Source organism: Equus quagga, chromosome 1 (assembly GCF_021613505.1).
Source record: "Equus quagga isolate Etosha38 chromosome 1, UCLA_HA_Equagga_1.0, whole genome shotgun sequence".
In the NCBI taxonomy this organism is placed as follows: Eukaryota; Metazoa; Chordata; class Mammalia; order Perissodactyla; family Equidae; genus Equus; species Equus quagga.
In genome coordinates, this window is record NC_060267.1 from 147,043,610 (window position 1) to 147,069,279 (window position 25,670).

At 43.3% G+C, this 25,670-nt stretch overlaps 1 protein-coding gene across 5 annotated transcripts in view; it reads right to left on the minus strand.

Annotated features, from left to right (window-relative positions):
* Positions 1–25,670, minus strand: part of MLH1 (mutL homolog 1) — a 42,060-nt gene that overhangs the window by 6,160 nt on the left and 10,230 nt on the right. For 3 of the 5 annotated variants that reach the window (XM_046670949.1, XM_046670969.1, XM_046670979.1), the window contains exons 7-15: positions 24,616–24,658; positions 24,391–24,479; positions 22,279–22,391; positions 19,930–20,023; positions 18,882–19,035; positions 13,733–14,109; positions 11,974–12,122; positions 3,425–3,533; positions 1,434–1,497 (exon numbers count right to left, since the gene is read on the minus strand). In XM_046670949.1, the coding sequence (XP_046526905.1) occupies positions 1,434–1,497; positions 3,425–3,533; positions 11,974–12,122; positions 13,733–14,109; positions 18,882–19,035; positions 19,930–20,023; positions 22,279–22,391; positions 24,391–24,479; positions 24,616–24,658 (1,192 nt within the window). The other 2 variants (XM_046670960.1, XM_046670986.1) reach the window with 2 other exon arrangements.

Genomic DNA, 25,670 nt, shown 5'->3' on the forward strand with positions numbered 1-25,670 from the left:
GAAAACGACAAACCAGTATCATTCGTGAACATAAATGTAAGAATTGTAAGTAAAATTGTAGCAAATCAATTCCAAAAATATATAAAAACGATAATATACCATATACAAGCAGGGTTCATCCTGGGACTGCATGACTGGTTTAATTTATGAAAATCAATCAATGTAACTCACTACATTAACAAACTAAAAAAGAAAAACCATCTAATTATCTTAACAGATGAAGAAAAAGCATTTGAAAAAATTCATCCATTCCTGAATAAAAACTAAGCAAACAGGGATTAGAAGGGAACTTCCTGAACCTCATAAGGGGCAACTAGAAATAACCTACCCAGAGCAGAAAGACTGAACGCCCTCCCCTAAGATTTGAACAAGAGAAGGATTTCCATTCTCACCACTTTTTTCAATACTGTACTAGTGTTCTAGCTAGTGCAATCAGGCAAGAGAAGAAAAGGACAGGCATCCAGATTGAACAGGAAGAAATAAAACTCTTCTTATTCACAGATGCTATGATTATCTATGTAGAAAATCAGATGGAACTAACAAATGAATTTGGCAGGGTTGCAAGATACAAGATGAATATACAAAAACACTTGTATTTCTTTTTTTTTGAGGAAGATTAGCCCTGAGCTAACTACTGCCAATCCTCCTCTTTTTGCTGAGGAAGCCTGGCCCTGAGCTAACATCCGTGCCCATCTTCCTCTACTTCATACGTGGGACGCCTGTCACAGCATGGCTTGCCAAGCGGTGCATGTCTGCACCCGGGATCCGAACCACCGAACCAGGGCCACTGAGAAGCGGAACGTGCGAACTTAACAGCTGTGCCACCGGGCTGGCCCCTGTATTTGTATATACTAGCAACAAACAATTGGAAAATTTTTAAAATGCCATTTATAATAGCATCAAAAAGTGTGAAATACTAAGGGATAAATCTAACAAAAGATTTTCTCCCCAAATCGATCTATAGTTTCAACACAATCCCAATAAAAACTGCAGAAGGCTTTTTTGTAGAGTATGTCAAATGTAAAAAGAAGATATGAAACTACATAGATATTATAATGTTAACTCTAAATTAAAATTAGGCAATGAAAAACTCTTGGAAGAAATGGACTAAAATCGTTAGTTGCAGTTGTGTTTGGGTGAGAGCTTTAGAGAATGTTTATTTCTATTTTTATCTCTTTCCAAGTTTTCTTAAGTAGATATGTATTGATTTCTATAATAATAATAAACATTTATTTAAGTTGGCTACCAAATGACTATTCTGCTTTGTATAAAACTATACTGTAATTAAAAATACTTCTATATGCAAATCATATAATAAACTATCCTAAGCATATTTAGAAAAATTTAATATGCTACAAATAAGATATTAGTGGAGCTATTATTTTCAGAAATGACCAGCTGTTTCAGAAATGAGAAGCAGGAAATGAACTTACCGATAACCTCAGAACACCAAAATTGGCAAAATCATAAATGAGTATCTGGTAGAACAGTTCTTCACTGCAAATGAAAATGAAGCGACTTTAAGGAAAAGCGGAACCCATGCTTGAGAGCTAAGCAGTAGGGACAAAAGGGGAGAAATAACCCCCGAAACATAGATTGGACAAGGAGACGGTTCTGCCTTTTGTTACCCTTTTTAACAGTCTCCCGAGATCTACTCCTCAGAGGGCTGGGATTCCCGCGTGGCTCCAGCCGGGGTTCGGCTGGCCGGCCTCCACACACACAGCAGGGCATGGAGACAAAGTCTGGCTTGTTATCACTCATGCTCTGTCCTCACCCCACTGGGGCTGTAAAAGGTTTCTGACACCTTGTAGTGAAATTTAAGGAGTTTTATTTGCTTACCTTTTCCCTACTTACAAAGAATCCTATACATCACTTTTATTTTTTTTACAACTCACCATTAAAAATGATGTGGAATATACAGGGAGGGCAGGGAGACTTCCTAAATAATCAGAAGTGGACATAAGGCGGGATTAGACCGCACTAGTATATCGTTTAGGTTGATGCACTCACTGGCTGGCAACATTCCAAAAGCATCTGTGAAGTAGAATTCAATATACTGAACTACTTACAAAAACACAGAACTGAAATAAACGGTACTTTATAGTTCTTAAAGCAACGTGAGCTATATAGGTCTTGTTGAAAGACTTCATTATCAAAGCAGATAAAGCAGCTGCTATGCCTGCATTATGTTGGGGAAACTAAGGCACCAAGTGAGTACTGCCTTGTCCCAGGTCAGTTAGTAAAGTTGGAAAGGAAGGAGTTGAAGCTAGACACTGCACTCTGAATGTGGTTCTCTCTGTTTCTTTACCTTCTCACTGGGAAACCATTCACATTTATTAAAAGCTGAAATTCGGAGACTGGCCTGGATTTATATCTGTAAAATGAAAGAACTTGAACACAACTGTGATTTGGAGCCTTGGAAATCATGCACTTAGATATGCTGGAAGAGAAAATTCCCAACAAATTAATACGAGTCTGTGCAAGTCCAAGGATTCTCAAAGCAAGGACAATGGACCTTGAACAGAGCTGCACCAAAAGGATTTGCAAGCCTCGGAGGAATGAATTCTGAATATCCAAGGAAGTATGTATGTCAACAGTAAGCTTCTGGACTGGGCAGGTTCTAACATAGGGAGATCAAATAGGTTTTTATCTTGTGTGCCAACTCCAAGCTACATATCGTTGTGGTCCCACTCACAGGGCCAAGCAGCACTGTGAGGCCAGAGCATGGCTTAGTGGGAAAGAGTCACACAACAGACAAGTGATGTCTAGTAGATGCAAGGTGGCAGCACCCTCCAATTTGTACTACGAATTTCAGAACATATTTAATATCAGTTCTAGACTCAAAAGGAGCTCATCCACCAAGGTCCCTGGAAACAATCCATGAAATGTCATCGGCTATGCACTGGGCAGACGGCTTTGCTAGGCTTCCCCATCCTGTGCTCATACACCCACTGGCTCACTTGGTGGCTGGCGTAAGCCTCTGCTGCACTTCCCAGGTGGGGAGGAAAGGAGGCATCAGGTCTTCTTTCTTTTGCATCCCCCACAGTACCCGGTTGCACCCTGTAGATGTTAGAATTCTCTATCAGCACTAAGCCCTCAACACCTGGCTCACAGCAGCCAACATTTATTGAGCACTGAGTACCTACCAAGCACTAGGTTTCTCCTGTCATTTCTTATTCTCACAAAAGTTAAGTAGTAATATCCCAATTTACAGATAAGAAATCTAGGACAGAGTTTAGGAAAGTGACTTGTCCTTGGTCCCATAAATGGTAAATGGTTGAGCCTAGATTTGAAACCACATCTGTCTGACTCCAAAGCCTGGGCCCTTCCCAATATGTCAAGCTGCTTTCCCCCGCTGTTTGTGCCTCTGCCTCCAGGACATTCTTCTAACAGCTCTGCTTTTGTCTCGTACTCACTGACTTACCTAAGTTTGGTGGTGTTGAGAAGGTATAACTTGGTCTGATGCTGTGCCAAGGCCCACTGAGGATTCACACAACCCACAAAGGAGTGGTTATGCAGCATCTCCCGGAGAGCTGGAAAACAAACAACAGGTCAGTGACGGCAGCATCCCACCAGCACCCCTTGCAGCCCAAAGCACCAGGCACCAGCACTGCAGACCACAGACAAGCAAAGATGCCTGAACTGAGCTTCTCGCTGAAACAAACACAAATATAACTAATCATTCAAAATACAACAAGGAATTGCCAAAACATGAAGGAATACTCAAAGATCACAACCCAAGAGACAAGGCAGGAAGCCAGAGAAGCAATGAGAGCTCTGAAGCCAGCGTTAGCCCAGACACCAGAGGAACCTCAGAAGCATGAACTTTAGTTTTTGTAGGCTCTGAGGTGTGGACAAAGAAAAACAAAATCCAGGAATGGTTTGAAACGGAGTGTCTAATAGGAGACCACTTCCCCAACATATGAAGCTAAGACTAGCTCAAAGGTGTACCCTCAGTGTGGAGGAAAAGAAAGCTAACACATCCCATGGCCACTCTCGTCCCCCTCAAAGGGCAGTAAGCAAAACTGCCCACCCGCCTCAAGCCTTGGTGTTGGGAATAAAGAAAAAATTTACACCCTGAGAATTCATAACCATAAGCAGGTCCTCACGTGCTTTTGCAGCCAGGATTCACACTAAGCAGGCTGCCTGAAAAGCTTAACTCGAGATTTTAGTTTAAACTGATTCCAGGACTGACTGTTCCTCCAGGGCCCTGACAGAATCCAGTGCAGAGTTTCTCTGGAGAAATTCATCTTCAATCCAGGCTTCAAATAATTCTCCAGAGATAAACTACCAGGAACCAGCAGTCAAAAAATTACAAAACACACAAAAAAACAAGACACCAAGAATTAGAATCCAGAAGAAACCACAGAATCTTATCTGCAAAGGTTTCAGAGATTGGAAATATAAGCAAAGAAGATTAAGTATGGTCAGTATGCTTAAGGGGCATTAAAGCAATGAATAAGTAGAGGAAACGATCAAAAATGATCAAGAACAGGACAATGAAATACAACACGTGGTGGGGGACTGCATTCCAGACAATTTTTCTCTTGCTATAAAAAACATTAGTGTGGGCCCACCCCGTGGCTGAGTGGTTAAGTTCGCACATTCCACTTTGGCAGCCCAGAGTTTCACCAGTTTGGATCCTGGGCGCAGACCTAGCACCGCTCATCAGGCCATGCTGAGGTGGCGTCCCACACAGCACAACTAGAAGGACCTGCAACTAGAATATACAACTATGTGCTGGGGGGACTTGGGGAGAAGAAGTAAAAAAAATAGATTGGCAAAAGATGTTAGCTGAGGGCCAATCTTTACAAAAAAACAAAAACACTAGTGTGATAATTGGCCAATTTTGAATAAGATCTATAAATTACATCATGGTACTGCATTGATGTCAATTTCCTGATTTTCATAATCATGTGTGGTTACATAAGACAATCCCCTTTGATTTTAGGAAATACATACTGAAGCATTTATGGGTAAGAGAATAATTCAGAAACTTATTCTCAAATGCTTCAGAAAAGATATTTGTGGCAAGAGAAAGAATGAAGAAAATAGGATGAAATGTAACATTTTTGGGAATCTGAATGAAAACATGAATTCTTTGTATTGATTTGGCAACTTTATTTTTTATTTATTTATTTTTTTGAGGTGAGGTACATTGGCCCTGAGCTAACATCTATTGCCAATCTTCCTCTTTTTGCTTCAGGAAGATTGTTGCTGAGTTAACATCTGTGCCAATCTTCCTTTATTTTCTCTGTGGGACCCTGGCACAGAATGGCTTTATGAGTGGTATGTAGGCCCGTGCCTGGGATCTGAACCCACAAACCATGGGCCACCGAAGTGGAGCATGCAAAATTAACCACTATGCCACCAGGCCAGTCCCAGCAACCTTAAGTCTGAAATTATTTCAAAATAAAATAAATGTAAGCAGGGAAAAAAATGATCAAGGAGATTTCCAAAAAACCAAATAAAATTTCTAAAAATGAAAAATATAATAATTGAAATTAAAAAATCAAGACAGACTTAACAACAGATTAGACAAAGTTGGCAAGGTAACTAACTGGAAGGTAGATGTAAAGAAATTATCCAGAATGCTGCACAGAGAGAAAAAGAGACGGAAAACATGAAATCAGCTTACACAATCTACAGGATAATAAATATACTATGACTCAAGTTCCAGAAGGGGTGGGGACTAGGGGGAGAAACAAGATTTGAAGACTTTTTTTTTTAGGAAGATTAGTCCTGAGCTAACATCTGCCACCAATCCTCCTCTTTTTGCTGAGGAAGACTGGCCCTGAGCGAACATCCATGCCCATCTTCGTCTACTTTCTATGTGGGATGCCTGCCACAGCATGGCTTGCCAAGTGGTGCTGTGTCCGTACCCAGGATCTGAACCGGAGAACCCCGGGCCATGAAAGTGGAACATGCACACTTAACCTCTGCGCCACCCGGCAGGCCCCAGATTTGAAGACTTTGAGGACAAAATATCTAGAATATCTCAGAAGTGATGAAAGACACCAAGCCTCAGCTCTAGGAAGCCCAACAAAATCCACACCTGACACACAGAGATGCTGCAGGACCTTAAAAGCACTCAGAGACAAAGAAGAGATTACCCACAAAACATTCATGGCTGAATTTTCAGCAGCAACAGCAGAAGCCAGAACATGATGAAATAACACATTCAATGCACTAAGAAAAAATAATTGCCAATCTAGAATTTTAAATCCAGCAAAAAAACTTTTCAAAGTAACGACAAATTAGACAAAGGAAAACTCATTTATTCACCCAATACCCCACTAAAGGATGTGCTTCAGGCGGATTATGAACAGTCTAAGGGAAAGAACTATGAGCAAATAATATTTGCTAAATCCAAACAAACTGAAAACAACAATGTAAACGAAACATTTGAAATCCGCATCGAAACTGTGGATCTAACACCACACACCAAAGAGGGCTTCCAGGTAGACTAGAGCTGTCAGTGAACGCATTCTAGGAGACAATAGAAAAGCATGTCTTTAATTATCCCAGAGCTGGGAAGGGTTTCCTAAATGAGATGAAAAAAGCCAATCTGTAAAGAACAATTCATAAAATCTGCCTATATTAAATCTAAGAATTTGTTTATAAAACAAGTGTTCATTAAAAAAACCCAGATGAGCCCTAAACTGGCAGAAGATGTTTTCAGGTAACTGATTACTATCTAGAATATATAAAGAACTCGCAAAGTCAGTTAGAAAAAAACAATAACCCAACCGAAAGATGGGCAAAAACCTTAAATAGGCACTTAACAGAAGAAGAAATATACTTACTCAACTTTATCATTAACCAAAGAAATACAAATAAAACCCATCACCAGATACCACTTCATAAACACCAAACTAGTTAAAAAGTCTGACAATAACCAAATATTGGAGAAAAGGTACAGCAAATGCAATTTCTTCACATTGTTGGTGGGACCACATTCAGATGACCCCTTTGGAAAACAGTGTTACTTTATGACCCAGCAGTAACTCTCCTAAGTATATACCGTGTGGCAGAGCTTCTCAGCCAGCATGCCAAGCTCTTGAGCCCCTCATGTCTGGGAAAGGGGGTGAAGTGTGACAGGCAGGGTTGAGGCTATGAGTCTTCCAAATGTCCCTCAATGCAGAATGAATGAATGAACATGCAGTATGGTCACGAAATGGAATCTGTCACACAGAAAAAGTAAACCAGAGCATAACGGCAGGTGAATTTTAGGAACGTACGCAGATGCACGCATGTGTACTATATATATATATATATATACACACACACACACATATCAGAAAAATACAGTATAATTCCATTTATATAAAACTTAAAACTTGTAAAACTAAACAGTAAGCTTTTGACGGCTACAAACATGGGTGGTAAAACTATAATAAAAAGAAAGGAAATAATCACAAAATTTAGGGTCATAGTTACCCCTCAGGGAGGAGGGGTACGGGATGGGACAGGGAAGCACAGGAGCTTCAGAGGTGACGGAATGTTCTTTTCCTTTAAGCAGGTGTTGGTGTGTTTTTTTCTGTAGCTCCTACGTATAATTTACAAGTATGATTTTGTATTTACTAATATATCTATGTTTTCTATGAAAGAAGTAAAACCAGCACCACCATAAAGGGAGGTGGAAAAGTGGGGTTGGAGACGACAAGACAAAGGTCTGGGGACAGCAATAAGCCTGTACACATCATATTTTCACTATCCTTTTATTTTAAGCTTGGGTTCCACAAATGAATCCTCATTTTGTTACATAAGTTCTGCAACACTCTCCCTCTCCCCATAAAAAGACGCTTATTTTCCTCCTTTTTAGAATAAGCGTTCCCCTCTGCTCCCACTGGAAACTCAATGTCTCTACAGGATGTTCTGCGTAGGCAGAAAATTATTATTTTAAAAGCTGGAGAACATCAAATAATCTTGAATAATGAGGCACTGGAGGAAAGAGAAAGCAGTGTAATCCACTAAAGAGGGTCAGAGATTTTTCCACACAGACTGTTCATGGAACGCTCCGCCGCATCCACAGCTCCCGAAGTGCAGCCTCGCCAGCAAGGGCAGCGCGGGAGGCGGCGTCCGCTCGTGGGCACAGGGCCCCCTCCCGGAGCTGCTCTTTCAAACAGGCAGGAAACCAACAAAGACGAGCAGGGCTTTTCTTCACCGGCTTCCTGAGGCTACTCAGACCTCTTATCAGGACTTCAAGAACCTTTATTTCTTCCTCCCCTATCCCCTTGGCACTAGAAGTCTGTGGGCATTTCCCTGACATTCTACCAGCAGCAAAATGGGACAAAATCCTGTGCTTCAAAGCCAAACCACACATCTGAGTTCACAACAGAGCCATCGGGTCTCAGCACATTGTTTCCAAGAAGCAGCGAGGAAAGCCAAACCCGAAGGAAAGGGCAACCACTCCTCTAGTTCCTAATGGCCCCTTGCAGGGTAGAAGCTCCTCGCCCTGCTGGACGGACGGCCTGCCTGACGCCAGCGCCTGAGGCTGTCGCCCGAGATGATCAAGAAGCCCTCCTGGGCAGATCTCGCCTGGGTTCTGCTGAAGCAGCCTTCCACCTCCGTTACCCAATGTCTCAGCCTACCTTCTGCTGCAGCCGGTTATTTACTAAACAATTGCCACAACACCGTGGCGCCTTCAAGGCAGGGTCATGGCTCGTTTATCCCATGTTCTGCCTCGGAATGGCACAGCACGTTTTGTAGAGAAGATACTTGACAAATGTGAACTGATTTCATGTACCAAAAGAAACTGTCATGTGGTGACAAACTATAGAAGAGGATGCACCGTTAGACCCAAGACTGTTCACCAAAGGCCAAGATAAAATGTTCAGCACAATTTCACATTCAAGTGATAGCAAATATCTTTAACTTATGACATTCCTTGTCCTCATTAGTTAACAGATCAAAATTATGGGACTAGCAATAGGTAAGTTCAGTCACTACTAATCCTGAGATGAGCCTAGTTCCATGGAGCACTTGACTGGATACTGGGCCTTCCAAAATTAACCTCCTGTTAACTGACAGTGTGCCCACGCTAAGTCCACCCAATTCAAGAGAGCTGTCTGGTTGAGTGTGCAACTTCAACATCCCCTTCAGAATAAAGATTCTAGGACTTCACCACCCAGACTGCTCCTCTCAATCATTTATTCACTCCTTTAGCAAATATCTACTGAGTCCACATGCCTGACGCTCTACTGGTAACACTGGATAAAGCGGCGAGCTCAACAGACACAATCTCTGCAGAGACAATACGCTGATGAAATAACCACACAAATCAGTGCCACTAAGAATGTCGTCACCAGGAAAGTATCTCTCACTTCTTGCCTGGGACAGGGGCACAATGCCACGGGGGAGCAGCGAGGCTGCTGGTCTGTTAAGGTGTGTGGCCCACCTCACCAAATCCAAGCTTCAGAGAAATCCCTGTACAGCATTCAACCCAGACAACCAGCCTGCCCTGCTTGTGCTGAGGGTGTGAACCAGATGCCAACGGGCAGGACCCAAGGCAGAGGTGACCCCCTAAACAGTGCCTTGGGGATTACAAAGCACACACACCACATCTTAGGTGTTCACGACAACAGCCTAATAAGGGCTGGAGCAGTAACATCATTTCACAGAGCAGGAAAAGGATGCCAAAAAAGTTGAACCAATTTCTGACTGGCTACTCAATGGTGTAGCTGGCAGGAGCTGCAGTGGAGTTCTTCTGGCTCCAAAGGAAGTGCTCACTCTACTCCCCATAACAGACAGCTACTTCCTCTGCAAGGCCCGACACTGGCGGCGTGCGTGAAAACACCAGCTTCCGTTTAAGGGACCAGAACCACATGGTGCGCTTGCCTGGCATAGGCAGCTGACCTGGTTTTGCATCTAAATATTGGGCTAGCCCCCCTGCATGCAGGCCGTGCCCGTTACACCCCACGCCCAACAAGGCATGTACTGAGCCTGCTTTTGATGGTTGAGATGTTTCAACTACTCTGTTCTATCTTCTATTCCATTTTCCTCATCTTTAAAGTAGAGACAACAGCAGCTGCTCTGCCTCCCTCACAAGACTATTCTAGAATTAAATGAGATAACGTGCATGAATGTACAATTTTAGAACATTTAGATTCATCACCCTAGCCTCAGCAACGGACTCCAAACCTGACCAAACTTGATGCAGGTTAGTTTTAGACTGCACTGAAAATACCCTGCCACTTACTGAAATTATATTCAGAACTTACTGAAATTCTAACTTTAAATAGTGTGCCTCGCCTGAGAGGTATGAACCCTTAAAAAACACTCAGTAAATTCCCAATCTGAGGGAGTCTGTCAATTAAATGACTGGGAGGAAGTGCTAAATAAATGGAGTAACAGCCCACCTGTCTTATATTATTTAGAATGGTTTTAAAAGCTCCCAGCGGGGCTGGCCCCGTGGCCGAGTGGTTAAGTTTGCGCACTCCGCCGCAGGCGGCCCAGTGTTTCGTTGGTTCGAATCCTGGGTGCGGACATGGCACTGCTCATCAAACCACACTGAGGCAGCGTCCCACATGCCACAACTGGAAGGACCCACAACGAAGAATATACAACTATGTACCGGGGGGCTTTGGGGAGAAAAAGGAAAACAATAAAATCTTAAAAAAAAAAATAAAATAAAAAATAAAAGCTCCCAGCGTGAAAGCCAGTAAGAGAGGGAAAGAGCTCCCAGAGCAAATCTTATGGAAACAAAAGTCAGAAGCCAAGTGGCAGCTACTTCCACAACTGGCGGAACCCTAGTCCCAGGAAGTCTCTCCCCTTCCCAAGTGTGGGGACACCCTATCCCTTTCCGCCGTGGAGACAAAGGCCCAGAGAGCTACGAAAAGAGAACAAACAAGGAAGGACAAAGAGAGGCCTTCCTGAATTCGTTCAAACAAGCTGAGACTGAGACACAGAGAAACTGTGAGAGCCCACTGAGTCACAACAGCTGTTTTAGATGGTTAGGGATTAGTGGAAAGGTACTGAATTGCTCCTCAGCCACTCATTCCCTTTGAAAGTTAATCCCGATTGTCATACTTTAAGATATATTTTATAGCAGTGTTGAAATTCAACTATTTTAATCAAGAAATGTGTAATGGCTGAAAAATGGAGAGGCCCCAGCTGAACTGAGTAGACTCAAGTGCAGAGCTGCCCTCTGGAGTCCCCGGCAAGGAGGTCTACACTTGGAGCAGGCGTGTCTGACTCATCAAGTGGGGACAGGGTTGTTGCCAGGGCCGAGTCGCTGTTGTGCATCTCAGTCCCTGCATCAGCTCATCCCTGGGAGGTGACTTTTTTTAATTTCTAAAACCAAAAAGTTAGTTTTGAATTAACAGGGATCAAAATGGAGTTCTACACTCTCGTATTCCCAAAAGCTATTTCTGAGGAAGATGATAATGATTTATAATTTTGTCTCCAGGATATAAAAACATCTATTGATTTCTTACTCCGTAACAAGTGTTTTACTTACATTTTCTCTCTAATCAGCACAATAATCTTCAAGGGAAAAGTCAATCTCATTTTACAGACGAGGAAAAACTGAGGTAGAGAAAGGTAAAGTCATGAGTCTAAGGTCACACAGAAGTGACAGGGCCAGGACACGAACTCAGGGCCCTCAGGAGCCTGTGCACCTGTAGCAATAGCACACCCCATTCAGGCCACAGGATTAGAATTTTGCTGATCATTACACTTCTTTCAGCTAAAACAAAAACAAACTGAAGATTATTTAAATGGCGACTTTAGCTCCTATGGTTTAATGAGAAAACTGATTTTTTCTAATTAAAACCAGAGACTATTTTTTCCCCTTTTCTCTCAATTGAAAATCATCTTTAAGTTGCTGCTGCTGCGGGTTAGTAAAGGAAGGGAGGTTTGCTCAGCACACTGCCGTGACCGCCCTGACATAAACGCTTCCTGCATTTCCAAAAGCTTCACATTAGCAGTTCTGGCCCTTGGGGTCCCAGGCAGACCTTGGCACTTACGTACTCTCATGTCCCCGTTCATTAATTTCTTCTTGGAGACTCAGAACACTGGTGAGGTTAATGATCCTTCTCCGGGGAGTACAAGCTGCTGTCATGTCCTTTCTGGAATCACCTTCCACCATTTCCACATCAGAGCCTTCTCGATGTCTTTTTCTGCAATGAAGATAAGGAACGGGCAGATCATTACTATTCTTTTTTATTATTATTATTTTTAACTCAGCCAAACTGTGTGTATTGCATTTTGGAGAAGGAAGCAGCTTCTCTGGCTGGCCCTGCACATCTAGGGGGGGTCCCTGTCCTGGTGGCAGCCCAGCAAGATCAGTGTATTCTCCGGCACACTGCTTATGCGACAACCCTCAGATCTCAGAGTGGCCTACTGCACACAGGACTTTGAGTCCAGCTCGGCCCTGAGGGCTGCAGGCCTTGAGCAAGTGAGCGGACCTCGCCAAGCCTCCTCCATTCAGTCCTCCATCTGTCCACTCATCAGACAGTGGTATAACATCATGAACAAGACTGACAAGGTGCCTGCCCTCACAAGGCTTACTTTCCAGTGGGGGTATCAAACAGTAGCAGAAAAAAAGATCATTTTAATTAGCAACAAATGCTACGAAGAAAATAAAACAAGGACAAAGAAGGCCTCCGGTAAGAGGTGACATCTGAGTTGAGACCCAAGTGACAAGAAGCCAGGGTCTTCCTAGGCTGAGGGAACAGTGAGAGCAAAGCGGGTAAGCAGCTCAGTGAGTTCAGCCACAAGAGAAGTGTGGCCAAAGCACCACGAGGGAGAGGGGAGGCGGCGGGCTGGAGGGAGGCAACGGGGTTTAACCCCAGCTCAGTGGGAAGGCACTGGTTTTCAACAGAGGAGTGATGCAATCTGACTTCTGGTTTAAAGGGGTTTCTTTGACTGCTGTGTGGTAAACGGCCCATGGCGTCAGTTCCACAAGTGATAAACAGAAATGTAATCCTTCTCCTGCAGGGCTGTTAAGAGCATTAGGTGAGATAACGTATGTAAGATGTAATCTAGCAAGATAACTAGACTGACTCGGAGATGAGCAAACCGGAGTTAAGTAACGTGTCCAAGTTCTAATGGCCAGGAGTGCCAGGGTTCTGGTGCTCAGCCACCAAGTGGATGTGCAGCAGTGGACAAACGACTTCACCCTGAGCTCCAGGTTCAGTCCCTGCGCACGTTAAATAATCAACATCCACCTCACAGATTTTAGTGAGATGTCTTTAAAGAGCCTGGAGACTGTATACTGGAAATGCTCAAAATTAAAGGATGGTCATTATTATTGTTCCTGCCCCCTTTCTCTAGCTCTCTTTCACCACACTCTCATGTGCTTCACGGAGTTCCATAATCTGAACTGAGAAAGTATGTTTCTTCCAAAAGGAATGAAAGCAGCTGAGTAGGATGAACAAGAATCCTCTGGATATTTTAGGCTTCTCTCTCCAGCCACCTCTGCTATTGAGGCTTTATCAAAAGTCATTGCCAAAAACGAAGGATAAATCTTCTGATTTTTTTCCTGATGTCTTTTTAACTAATACTTGGAATCACAGACATTTAAGATATTTCAAAGCCCACTGTGGTGAGTGACTCTCAAGCCATGATCAAAGGCAGACGGTGCACAAGGCTACAGCTCTGTCCCACTGGAGGCAGAGGGTGAGTGAGACAGACAGAAGATGCAAGTGGTTCACAGGAAGCCCAAGTCAGGAGGCAGTTTTATTAATGAACAAAGGAGGCAAGCTGCACTTCTCCCAAAAGGCCATACCTGGGGTTGCCCGGGCTGGAAGGGGGCCCCCTCTTCTCTGACGTCTCTGAAGTCTCCTTTGTTGCATCCCCCTTCGATCCTTGATTCACGGCAGCCACTTCCGCCGGGTCTGGGAGTTCAAGCATTTCCTCATCTTCCTGCCTGGCCCTACCACTAGAAGCATCTGTCCTGTCCTCTGGGACAACGGCCTGAGGCTGACTGGACGGAACCCTGCTCACAGGCTGCAAGAAGGCATCGAGCTTCTGTTCCCGAGAATCTGTGCGGACCATTTGGTGGGCATAAATCTTGTCGCCACTTCCAGAAGAGGATGAGGGGATCACACCCCCTGTGGATTTAACCGACTCCCCAGAGGGGCCAGGAAGACCTGGTAGTAAAGTCTGTGTCAAGAAAGAAAACAGTGGGAAGATTCAGAATATGAAGTAGAGAAGTACAGCTCCCAAAATGTACTAGTACTGGATAAAGAAGCTAGAACCAGGTCTAACCATCATTTTAGAATTATTATTATAGAAACAATTCTGACCAAAATTTGAAGTATAAAAGTAAAGATATACAAACATAAAATTCAAAACTTCGGTAAAGTCCTTCTAATCTTAAAATTGGTTTGAAATGGAAATATGAGTGTAAAGTTCTCATATTTTTGTCTTTTTTTCTTCTTTTTTTTTGGAGAGGAAGATTGTCCCTGAGCTAACATCTGTTCCCAATCTTCCTCTTTCTGCTTGAGGAAGACTGTCCCTGAGCTAACACCTATGCCAATCTTCCTCTATTTTCTATGTGAGATGCTGCCACAGCACAGCTTGATGAGCAGTGTGTAGGTCTGCGCCTGGGATCCAAACCTGTGAACCTGGGGCTGCTGAAGCAGAGTGTGCAAACCCAACCACTATGCCACTAGGCTGGCCCCTGTCTACTTTTTTTTTTTGCTGCCACAAATGGATTTTTTTATTATGGTAAAAATATACAGAACATAAAATTTACCACTTAACCACTTTTAAATGTACAGTTCTGTAACATTAAGTACATTCACATTGCTGTGCAACCAGTGACACCATCCATCTCCAGAACTTTTTCATCCTCCCAAAGTGAAACTCTATGCCTATTAAACAATAACTCACCATTGTCCCCTCCCCCTCAGCTCCTGGCAGCTACCATTTTGCTGTTTTAAAATATACATACTTCCTAGCTCTGTCTGCTGGAAAGGTCTAAAAGCAATGACTATCCAGTAGCAATGAGGACCCCCGATCCCAGATTATAGTCTCTAAATACCACTCCCCACTAAAATAAACAGAGCTCCTTGGAGAAATAACCAGTTCCAGGGCTTAGGCTGGGGGAGTAAACATCTTGTCTTGCCAGAAACAAGGAAACTATCAACGACCAATGAAGTGGATCAAAAGGACAAGAGCACTAGCTTGAAGGGGTCTCCATTGGTCTAAGATGGGATAATTTCAGCATCAAAAAGAAAACCGACTATAATTGATTCAATTATATTGTTTTGTTAACAACTATGACAAACTACTGAGAAAGAGAAAGATGGGGAGGGAGGAAGGAAGAGAGAGGGAGAGAGAGAGAGGGAGAGAAAAGCAGGGAGAGAAAGAGGAAACAGTCACCGAACGTTACTGGAGCTTGCTAGGACACCAACTCATTCCTTTGCAAATTGATAATTAAAAAGACAGAATTCAGCGTTTATCCTTACTTTCTAGTATGAACTGTATTTCAGGATAACCAAATAGCTCTAACAAACTCTATAAGAATTACAGTTAGTTAATACAGAATAAACTGATAAAATCAGAAAATCCTAATCTTGCGATCCTAATTAAATAACTGATCCTGGTAATGGTCACCAATGAACAATGAAACCACTAAGCTAAATACGAATGGAAGACTTCACAATGAAGGAATTGGGCCGTCACCAGCTGAACCCGCTGATGAATCTTATCATCAAAATGACAAAACAAGTCAGCATGTGCCTCCTGCTGGGATTCGATAGAAAGTACATGGTATTATCTATCAAGAATTCTTGGGAAAAAAGTTTTTTTCAAAATCTGAATATAATCGTGCCTCTAGATCTAACTTGCAGTTTACAGGAAACATGGAGGATTAGAACGAGTTAAACGACACTAAGAAGCAGCAACCAGCCAACTGAAAGTGTGCATGATTCTACAGGGAACCTTTAGGATAGGCCACGAGAACAAAAAACGTAGGGTGATTTTTCTAGTTTCAAAGAGACTTAAAAGAGATTTAAAAGACATAACAACACAGCTCAGGGCCACTCTTCCTCACCAAAAGAAAAAAAAAAAGACAACCACCAAATATAATAAGTGTAACTTGATTTGATACTTGTTCAAGTAGCTTTGAACAAAGCTACTATAAAAAGATCTTTTTTGGACAATTGGGATATTTGAATGTAGATTGGCTATAATTTTATTAGGTGTAAAAGGACATTGTGATTACAAGGAAAAAAATATTTTAGATGCATAATTAAGTACTAAGGAAAAAATAAATGTTTGGAATGTACTTTAAAATACTCCTTTCCTACCCCCAGGGGAGAGGAACTGACAAAACAAATAGGGAAAAATGGTGATGACTGTTGAAGCTGGGTGATAGGTACCTGGATATTTGTTGTATTATCTATTTTTATGTGTGTTTAGAAATATCCAATAATAAAGAGTTAAACAATAGAGCATTAAAGTGCTTAAAAAGGGAAAACCTTTCTTCCCAGACAACTTAAAACCCTTGCAATGTATTTACTTTATTTGTCTGTGCAATATCCATGGGTGACTTTTGGGAAGCAGAAATTAACAGAACTACTCTGCAGATGTTTCCTTGGAGCTCACCTAGGATGGACTGAGGACAATCACTCTGGCCTGCGCAACATGCTCCTCAGCTTCATCTCACACTTTGGGCCTTTCCTCTCACTCCCCACCCGCCAACCTGTTTCCAGGTCCTGGCTATTCTAGATTTTCAACTTTTAGTGAACGGAGCTACTTCCTCTGTCCAGATCCTCACTACTCCCAAATTGCTGTGGGTTTCCCTCTTGCTCCTCTCCAATCCATTTTCCACATTGCAGCCAGAGTTCTTCATAAAATGCAAATCAGATCCCATTAATTCCCATCAAGTCAAAGTCTAAACTCTTTAATATGCCAACAAAAACGCCCTATCTGGCCTGAACTCTGCAGCCTCAACTGTCACCACTGTCATCACCCCCAACCCCAACACTCAGGCTCAGCGTTGTTTCACCCTGGCTGCATATAACTGCACATGCGGAAGTTTTTAAAAAATACTGATGCCAGGCCCTAGGGCCTGAGATTGACTTATTGGTTTGGGGAGGGCCCAGGCGTCAGTATTTTCTAAAAGGTTCCCAGGTGCTTCTAAAGACAGACAGGGTGGAGAACGCTGGGTCCACTGTGCTGAACTTTCAGATGCTCAAACACATGTCCTCTTGCACCCCTAGGCCTTTATCTTCACTGTTTCCTCTGCCAGAAACACTCTTTTCAACCCTCCTCTCCTTTTTCCCAGCTATTTCCTACTCAGCCTTGGGGTCCCAGCCTCCACATCCCTCCTTCCCTTCCCTGACTGCCCAAGTCTGGGACAGGAGCCCCTCCTACATACTCCCAAGTCCCTGATTTGCTCTCTTGTGGGATGTACTCTCTAGGAGATCGTGAATGCCTCTGAGAAGGCAGGAACCCATCTGTGCTGGGTCCCCAGGCACCCAATGCAGTGACTCCCCCACAGAAGGGTCTCAATGCATATGTGGGGAGGGAGGCAGAGGACGAGAAGCAGGAAAGGGGCACTGAGGCTAGGTGAGCAACAACAACAGATATAAACCAACTAATAGTTCTTGAGCACTTCCTATGTATGACACTGCTCCCAGAGCTTTGTCCACCCTAGACCCATTAACCCTCTGGGGGCACGTGTGTCCTCAGCTTGTCCACGGGCAGTGCAAGGGTTTGTGCACTTATTACCTTGACAAGACCTGGGGCTCATGTTGGTACAAGGAGCCCATGAAAGGTTCCCAGACAGATCTTCCTTCTGCCCACCTGTCACATAGGCCTTTCAGGCGGTCACCGGTAGCAGTCTGACAGGACTCACTCCCCTTCTGCCTGAACAATCTCCAGATGCGTGGGTTCCAGGGGTGGTGGGGCTGCCCCAACTGTGTTTAATCTCACTGGTTAGTGCCCACGCCATCTCCCACCTAGGCTCTTTCCAGGTGGGTAACCGTGAACACTCTTTGGGAAGCGAAGCATTCATCCGCTTGGGAATTTCTAAAATTTTCTGTGAAGCAGGGTCTCACAGAGGCCCACTTTCTGCTTGCAAGACCCACTGTAAATTTAATGGGGAAAATGTTTCCATTTCTGTAGTTTCAGTGCCTATTGTGCTCCTGATAAACACACCCTCAGTGATGAACCTGAATAAAGGGCTGCCTAGAATCACACCATCTCAAGACTGGGAGGGGTCACTGGAGATCCTATTATCCCACCTGCTTATTTTACAGATGGGAAAACTGAGGTCCCAGAAAGGGAGAGTAGCTTGGAATCATAAGCACTTAGAACCTGGATAATCTTAGTAAGATGAATGGTGGCAGGCCCTTTAGGAGACACTTTCCATCTGCTGTTTACCTACTGCTTATAACTGTCCTCGAACTTAGGGATGACTGGTTCCAACTTTACTGAGGGAGACCTGGAGGCCAGGGAAGGCCAGTCACACGGCGGTAACCCAGGTCTGTCTGACACTAGAGGCCCATTTCTTTCCACTGTCCCACTGCCTCCCTGGTGGCCCAGCTCCCCCTGCCCCAACACCCCATGATGCTGCTCTGTGGATGTGGGATCGGCCTCCTCTGGAACATCTCCAGTGGAGGAGAACGCATGGAAGAAGTGCCCTATTCTGTTTCAGACAGCTCGTTGTCCTAGGACGTCGTCTAAGGTCCCAGATGCAGGCAGAATGAGAACTCAGGCCCTATGACTCCAGGCCCAGGGATAACATCACAATTCCTTCACAGTCAGGTTCAAAGAAGGAAACGGTGCTAAAAGAAAACTATCAAAGTGACACTTGGAAAGAGTCCTAGAGCAACAGGTAAAAATCTGGGCTCTCATGTCTGATGGGGCACATTTTAAGATGGCAAAGGCGTGAGAGAAAGAGCTGATGAAAGCACCCTCACCTGGGTGAAGTACATCCTGGAGGAGTTGGAGCCCAGGAGCTTGCTCTCAATGTGCTGCTGCACCCGCTCCAGGATGCTGTCCTCATGCAGGAAGTGAACTTCGTGCTTCGTGGGGTGCACATTGACATCCACATTCTGGGGGCTGATTTCTAAACTGGAAGGAAAAAAAAAAAGAGAACAATTACCTCAGATGGTGGGGGATGGGGAAAAAATTCATACATGGCATCTATGGTGGCCAGAAGACTTGGGGAGGCCAAATGGCACAGTGGTCAAAACTTCAAGTCTGAGCAACCTGGGTTCAAATGCTGACTCTGTTACTTAAGAGCTGTGTAGCTCTGGAGAAGTTACGTCACTCGTATGGTGGGGATTAAAATCACTTAAAGCACTTTGCATGTACCTGACACATGTATTATATGTCAGCTGTTATTAATCATCACTCCAGAACTAGTGAAATTGCTTATTACACAATCTAGGGCAAGGCACTTAACTTCTCTGGATCCTTTTTCTCATCTGTAACTATCTATGAACCTGTCCCCTACTCAATTTTCAGTATTATATGAGGATCAAAACAAGAATATATGTGAGAGACCTTATCACTAAAATTGTAATACAAAAGTCAGTTTAGAGGCTGTGCCAGCTAGCAACTTATTGCTTCAGCTTCAAAAGCATCTTTCATTTGCTCTGTGATAACAGAGCTTTGCAATGTGAAGCTTTGTCAGTAGAGGGAGCTGGAGGGACCCTGGAGGAAGGAGGGGTTTCTCCACCAGGTTCAGGCAGATTCTGCCTGGTTCAGGGGCAAGACACGTTATCCTCCTCTGTTTCAGTAACACAGATCCTGGCACGTGGGAGGCTCTCAGAGGTTCTGCTACATGAGTGAGTAAATGAAGGAAAACTGTGCCCTTTACCTATGAGAAGGGACATAACATCCTTTGCCAGTGGTGTGTCGGTTTCATTCTGATTGGGCTGTTAGCAAGCCCTTCTCTTCCAAAGAGGACAGATGGATGCAATTTGTTTTGAGTCTTGGGTAAGGAGTTTGGTGCTGCATTACCTGAGGTACAGGAACGGGTGTGTATTTTTGGGCAAATATGCTGCATACACCGTTTCTATGGCTTTTCTCAAGGAAGTCGATTCTACCAGACGATCTAAAAATTAAAAGGAAAGTGACCAGTTGAAAACTGTCCTGAGGGGTGAGGTGACAGGTGCACATTCATACCATGCCATGAAATCACCTCAGAAAGAACACTTCTAGAGTGACATCCACATCAGTCCCCTAGGAAAGAAGGGCGCCCTTCACCTGTCACTACTTCCCAGCCTCTCCCGCTGGCCTTGGGGCTCTCTCCTCTCGCCCAAGTAGCAGAAACATTACAGGGCAGTAAATTCTGCCTCTCACTTCCCTTTCCCTCAGTCAACCCAGATGGACTATCTTAGCCCTTGCTCAGCACAGTGGGCAGTATGACCTCAGCTCTCAGACTTTTCATTCTGCAAATACAGACGGGCTACCTATCCCATGTGCCATGTGCTGGGAGACAACATGCGAGGGAATAAACTAATTCCAACTCCAAGAGGTAAGTACTACTAAAGAGAAGTGTGGGCTAAATGATGAGATGAGGGAGCAGCTAACTGTTCAGGGAGTTCCAACAGTGGGGTATCCAAACTGAATAATGAAGGGTGAGAATGAATTTTCCAGGCAGTATAAATATCTGAACGCATGTTTAACTAATTCAGGAAATGAGGCCGGTTTGAGGGAGTGGAAAACAATTAAAGCTGGGAGAGATAAGACCAAAATCAGAGGAAGATGTATTTTCAGAAAATATAGCTCTTTTTTCTCCCCAGATGGCCTGCCGATGATCTGTTGTCCTGTGTTGGTGTGGCCAAGGATACGTCACATCTTTTTATTTCCAATGAGAAGAGTGGCCATGATCGTATCACTGCAGAGACTATCATTCTCTGAGTGCTCACTACATCCACTGCTCCCTCAGTGTCACCGTACTCTGTCACACATGTCCTCACCACACAGGCCTGGAGCAGGTGTGGGCGCCAGACAAGAGGACAGCTGGGGCCTCTCTGCTGAGATTTCTGAACTTGAGACAGGCCAAAGAAGTGTTCTTTGTTCCTGCCACCTGAGAGAGCCTGCACAGTGTGTGGATAACTGAATGACACGATCTCTCCTCGCTACTGGGAACTTGTCATCATGAGCAGATTAGCTAATGTTAGCACAGAACCCGTGTGGCAAACAGCCCTACTAGAAGTACGGACATGAGCTAGTCAGACGGCACTTACACTGATCTTTGCATGTCTATTCTGTAGCCAACATGCCTTACAAAGCAGTTATTCTTCATGGTTAGGAAAAAACATTTTCTTAGCTCTGATTAAAGCAAGCTGTGTTATACATCAGGCTTAAGTCCTTCCTGAGGAAGCAGGAAAAAACCCCACTAACATAAATCAGTTTAACAGAAGCTGCCTGTAAAATCTTAGTTCTCTCCTCACTGTTACTATATTGGTTTGAACTACTGCTGTAAACTATGCATAATCTGGGGCATTTATAGCTGGTTATCGCTATAAAAGGAAGAGGGGAATATATCATTTCCAAGAACAAACAAAATAAAATTAAAAAACCAAAATAAAAATTATAAAATAATTACAAATTGCTATAAAAACTAAAGATAAAAATGGAAAGATGCATCTTGTTTCTGGATGGAAGATGAACAACTGAGTCTGACCGTGTTTGGGATTATTTGCTGTTGCCCTGTTTCTCAAAATTGTATAACATGCAATTAAGTAAGAGGCAGAATGCAAAATGTTATTTACTTAATAAGTAGCAATCATGTAAACACTATGTCAGCACAGAGATAAAGACTGGAGAGGAATATGAGAAAAACCCAAATTCATTTAGTTAACTTCCTCCCTGATTTCTAGTACTGCTCTTTGAATCATAAGTCACTCTCTTTCTTTACAAAGAAAAATCTCAAGGGCTTAGCATTCAATTTCTTTACTTTAATGATACTGCCTACACCCAAAGTTCCCTTCTCCCTGGGCCTGCTGTGCAATTTCAAACAGCGGACCTTGACCTAAGGAGAGAAGAAAGATCTGCCTAGGGCCTGCTTGCAAAGGCTCCAATGCCAGCAGGTGAGGAAGGTGTGCTGGCTCAGAGGGGCCTGTGATACCCTCTCTCTGGCTCCCTCTTAGAGGCAAGAACCAGACTCCGCTACAGTCGGCTGGCAATGAGCGTGTATCAGAGGGCAGAGCAGACTTAGGCCAGAACTCATAAATGCTTCCTAAGTAAACCACACTTCACAAAGTTTCCCTGTGTGTAATGAAACCTGTGGATGAGGAACTTTTCCATGGTCCCATCAAATTCCCTGTGAACAGACTTCCCCACTGGTGCTTTTTCACTTACGGTTGATGAAGAGTAAGAAGATGCACTTCTTCACTGAGTAGTTCGCATTGGATATGTAGCCATTCATTTTGAAGCCTAGTGTTTTATCCTCACACCCAACTTCTATCAATTCTCTAGTTGGAAAAGAGAAATTCTGAGGCTTTTGAAAACAGTGAAAAACTCAAACATTATAAAAGAACCAGAGTTGGAAAAGTCAGGGCTCCTTCCCATAAGCTAACTCTGCCAAATGAGAACCCGACACTTGGTTTATTGAGATCCTCTGGGCCCCTCCATCCGTCCTTCCATCCACCCACCCACCTACCTACCCAGGCAGTGTTTTCAGCATTTATGCTATATGCCAAGCACTGATTTAACTGCTGGGACATAATGACAAGTCCAAGCTCCGAGATCTTATTTTGCTGAAACTTTTAATGTATCTCAGTAACTAAATCCCTGAGATTCCAAAGAACTCATCTCTGCTGAATCCCTTACTATACTGAATACCATCACAATGGGGCTCCAGCATGGTGTTCCCCAGTGTGTGTATGGGGAGGTGAGGTTACCAGGTGAAAGGGTCCTCACAAGCCAGTCATTTCTGCCTGAGGGCCTTCCCTAGTGCTGGTTCCTCTGCCTGGAAAGCTCCTCTTCACCTACCGTGAGCTAGTTAATTCCTCCTTATCCCTCATATCTCAGGGGTTACTTCCTCAAAAAGCCTTCTCTGTGCCTCTCCATGAGGCTGAGAGTCTCCCATTGTGCCTTATGTATTTCCTTCAAGGTACCTGACACAACCACTAATGAAGAGCATAATTATTTCATGTCTTTCCAACTGGAACGTGAGTCCTCTGAGGGCAAGAGTCATTTCTGCTTTATTCCCTACTATATATCTCCACCATTTAGCACAGCAGCCAGCAAACAGCAAGCACTAATTAAGCATTTGCTGAATGTATGATAAAAGCTTGTCAGGCAGTAACTCAGTAATGTGAGCTCTGAGTCTCTGAGCAGGGGGTATAGCTTGCAGTGTTTTCCATATACAATGAACCAGCAAACTGTTTCTTCCCAAAATGTCTTGAGGCTGGTGTTCTGGAAACACACTTTGAATAATGCTGCTCCAGGAGACTTCTAATCTCTTACAGTCCCTAGAAATTGCATAACTAATTCTGAGTTTTAAAACCTAGTCGGCAAGCTCTTAAAAGTTTCACTGTATAACAGAGTTCTCTCTTTGCTCTGGGAGCACAGTTAAAAAATCAATTCACAAAGTTAAAAAAATTAATTCCTTAGCACTTAATTAGGAAAAAAGGGTAATTAAAAGCAAATTGATTGTTCTCTAGTTAGGAACTTGTTTTGTTCAAAGAATGAATAATTTGTCCTTCAAAGTAAAAAACTAGGTGCTGGGACTACTGCTGCTGCTTTTAAGATAACTGGAAAAAGTGAAGTCATGGGCTATTTTATTCATCTGTGTACCCCAGCATCGGCTGCTGTATGCCTGGCATATCGAAGGGTCTTAGATTTTTCCCCTCAGATTATGACACAGGCACTTTGGACTTAGTAAAGTCCTGAGGTTTAGCAGGAGCCTGTGATGGAAAGCCTGTGATGGACGGAGTCACCTGCAGAGGGGACTGCCACAAGGAATCTATTATGCAAACAAGTTCCCTTCTTAGGGTTTCCTTGACAATGAAGATTTGGTGACACAAATCTGCTTGCCCCCAGACAGGGAAGTCTTTACAGGCAGGAAATATTTTATTTAGCTTTACATCCTTAACTTCTGGCACAAAGCCTGGAATATGGGAAGCAATTAATAACTGCTGAATTACAATAAATGAAATCTTAAAGTGATGATAATGGAAATAGAAGGAAGAGGGGAGCATTGTAAGTCTTTTGAAGATAGAGATCTAGAGAGAACACACTGATTTATAGCCAGAGCATCTAGGAGACAACACACACCCAGAAGTGTTGATTACGTGAAATAATGACACCACTAACAAAACAGAAGCATGAAAACAAGCCTGCATATTTGATTAAAGCAAACTCTTAAGGCAGGTGCTATCTTGACAGATTCCAAAATAATGTGATGAAATGATAAACCAAGACATGGGAAGTGGAAGATTTTTTTTTTAATATAAGTTATCAACATACCGGCTAACGGCATTTCCAAAGATGGAGCGAATATTGTCCACGGTTGTGGCATTGGGCAGTGTTCTAACGTCAGCTACTGTCTCACCCTGCTGATAAAAAGAACAGAAGACACAACTTATTATCTCACAGCTGTGACTGAAACATCATAACATCTCCACAGATGAACTACAAAAAATCTCTTTTCCTTTATAATACATAACCATCCCCAATAAATCAAAAACTTACTTTTTTAACTGAGAAACTAATGCCTGAATTGTGTATTGAATACCTGGCAAAGAAAAAAAAAAAAAACAGTAAGCAAAGAGTGGCCAAATGCACAATACATCTCAGAGGCCCCTTTTAGTTAAATAAATGGGTGGAGTTAAGTGATCTAAAAAGAGATATATGGAAACAAAAATATCTTCATATATCATATTCTACCCACAGGAAAATAAGCCAGCAGAGACTTTATAGAGCTATCAATGCTAAATGTGCCTGAATCAAACAAAATCAGGGTCCCACAGAGCTTTTACAGGTTGCTGACTAGACTCAAGGATATTTCAATGCCATCTCCTCCTTGCTTACACTTTTATTTTCAGTATCTCGAAAGGTCTGGGCTGCCTCAAGGATAGCCTGAGAACCTAGTTTTAAGAACCCCTGCACTATTCTACTCTCTCTCAGAGGCCCTCAAAACAGGTTCCTACTCACCCACTTCTTCCTAACCTGAGGTCCCACTCCACTAACTCCCAGCCTTCTCTCACTTGGCTATTATTTGTTACTCCTCCCTCCATGGGCCCCACAAACGGAAGGACTGTGTCTAGCAAAATGCATTTATTCAGTAACAGTAAGTCACTTTACACACCGAAAACTAAAACATCCAACTAGAACTCCTTTATCTCAAGGAGATAAGAAATATTCTGTTAGTGATTTATACAATCCAGGGAAAAGCAAAGAAACCTGATGTATAAATCTGTCCCACTTTGTTAGAAGCAAATGTTTTATTCATTCTAGATTTTCTAGAAATACTAAAAAGAGTTAACACATCTCTGTTACAATTCAAGGACACGCAGGCTTAGGGAGCTCATGCTGGAGCCGCTGTACCAGCAGATTAAGTCCACCATGGACATAATAATGTTGTTTTCCCTGCTCTGAATCCCTTCTTCTGTTGACAGCTCCTAATCTGCTTTTGGGAAACTACTCTTCCCCATTCCACTTGATATATCCTTAGTTAGACTGCTAATCAAGAGATCTTCTCTCCATAGATGTGGGCACACGGCGGGGGGACCCAAGCGACACCAATC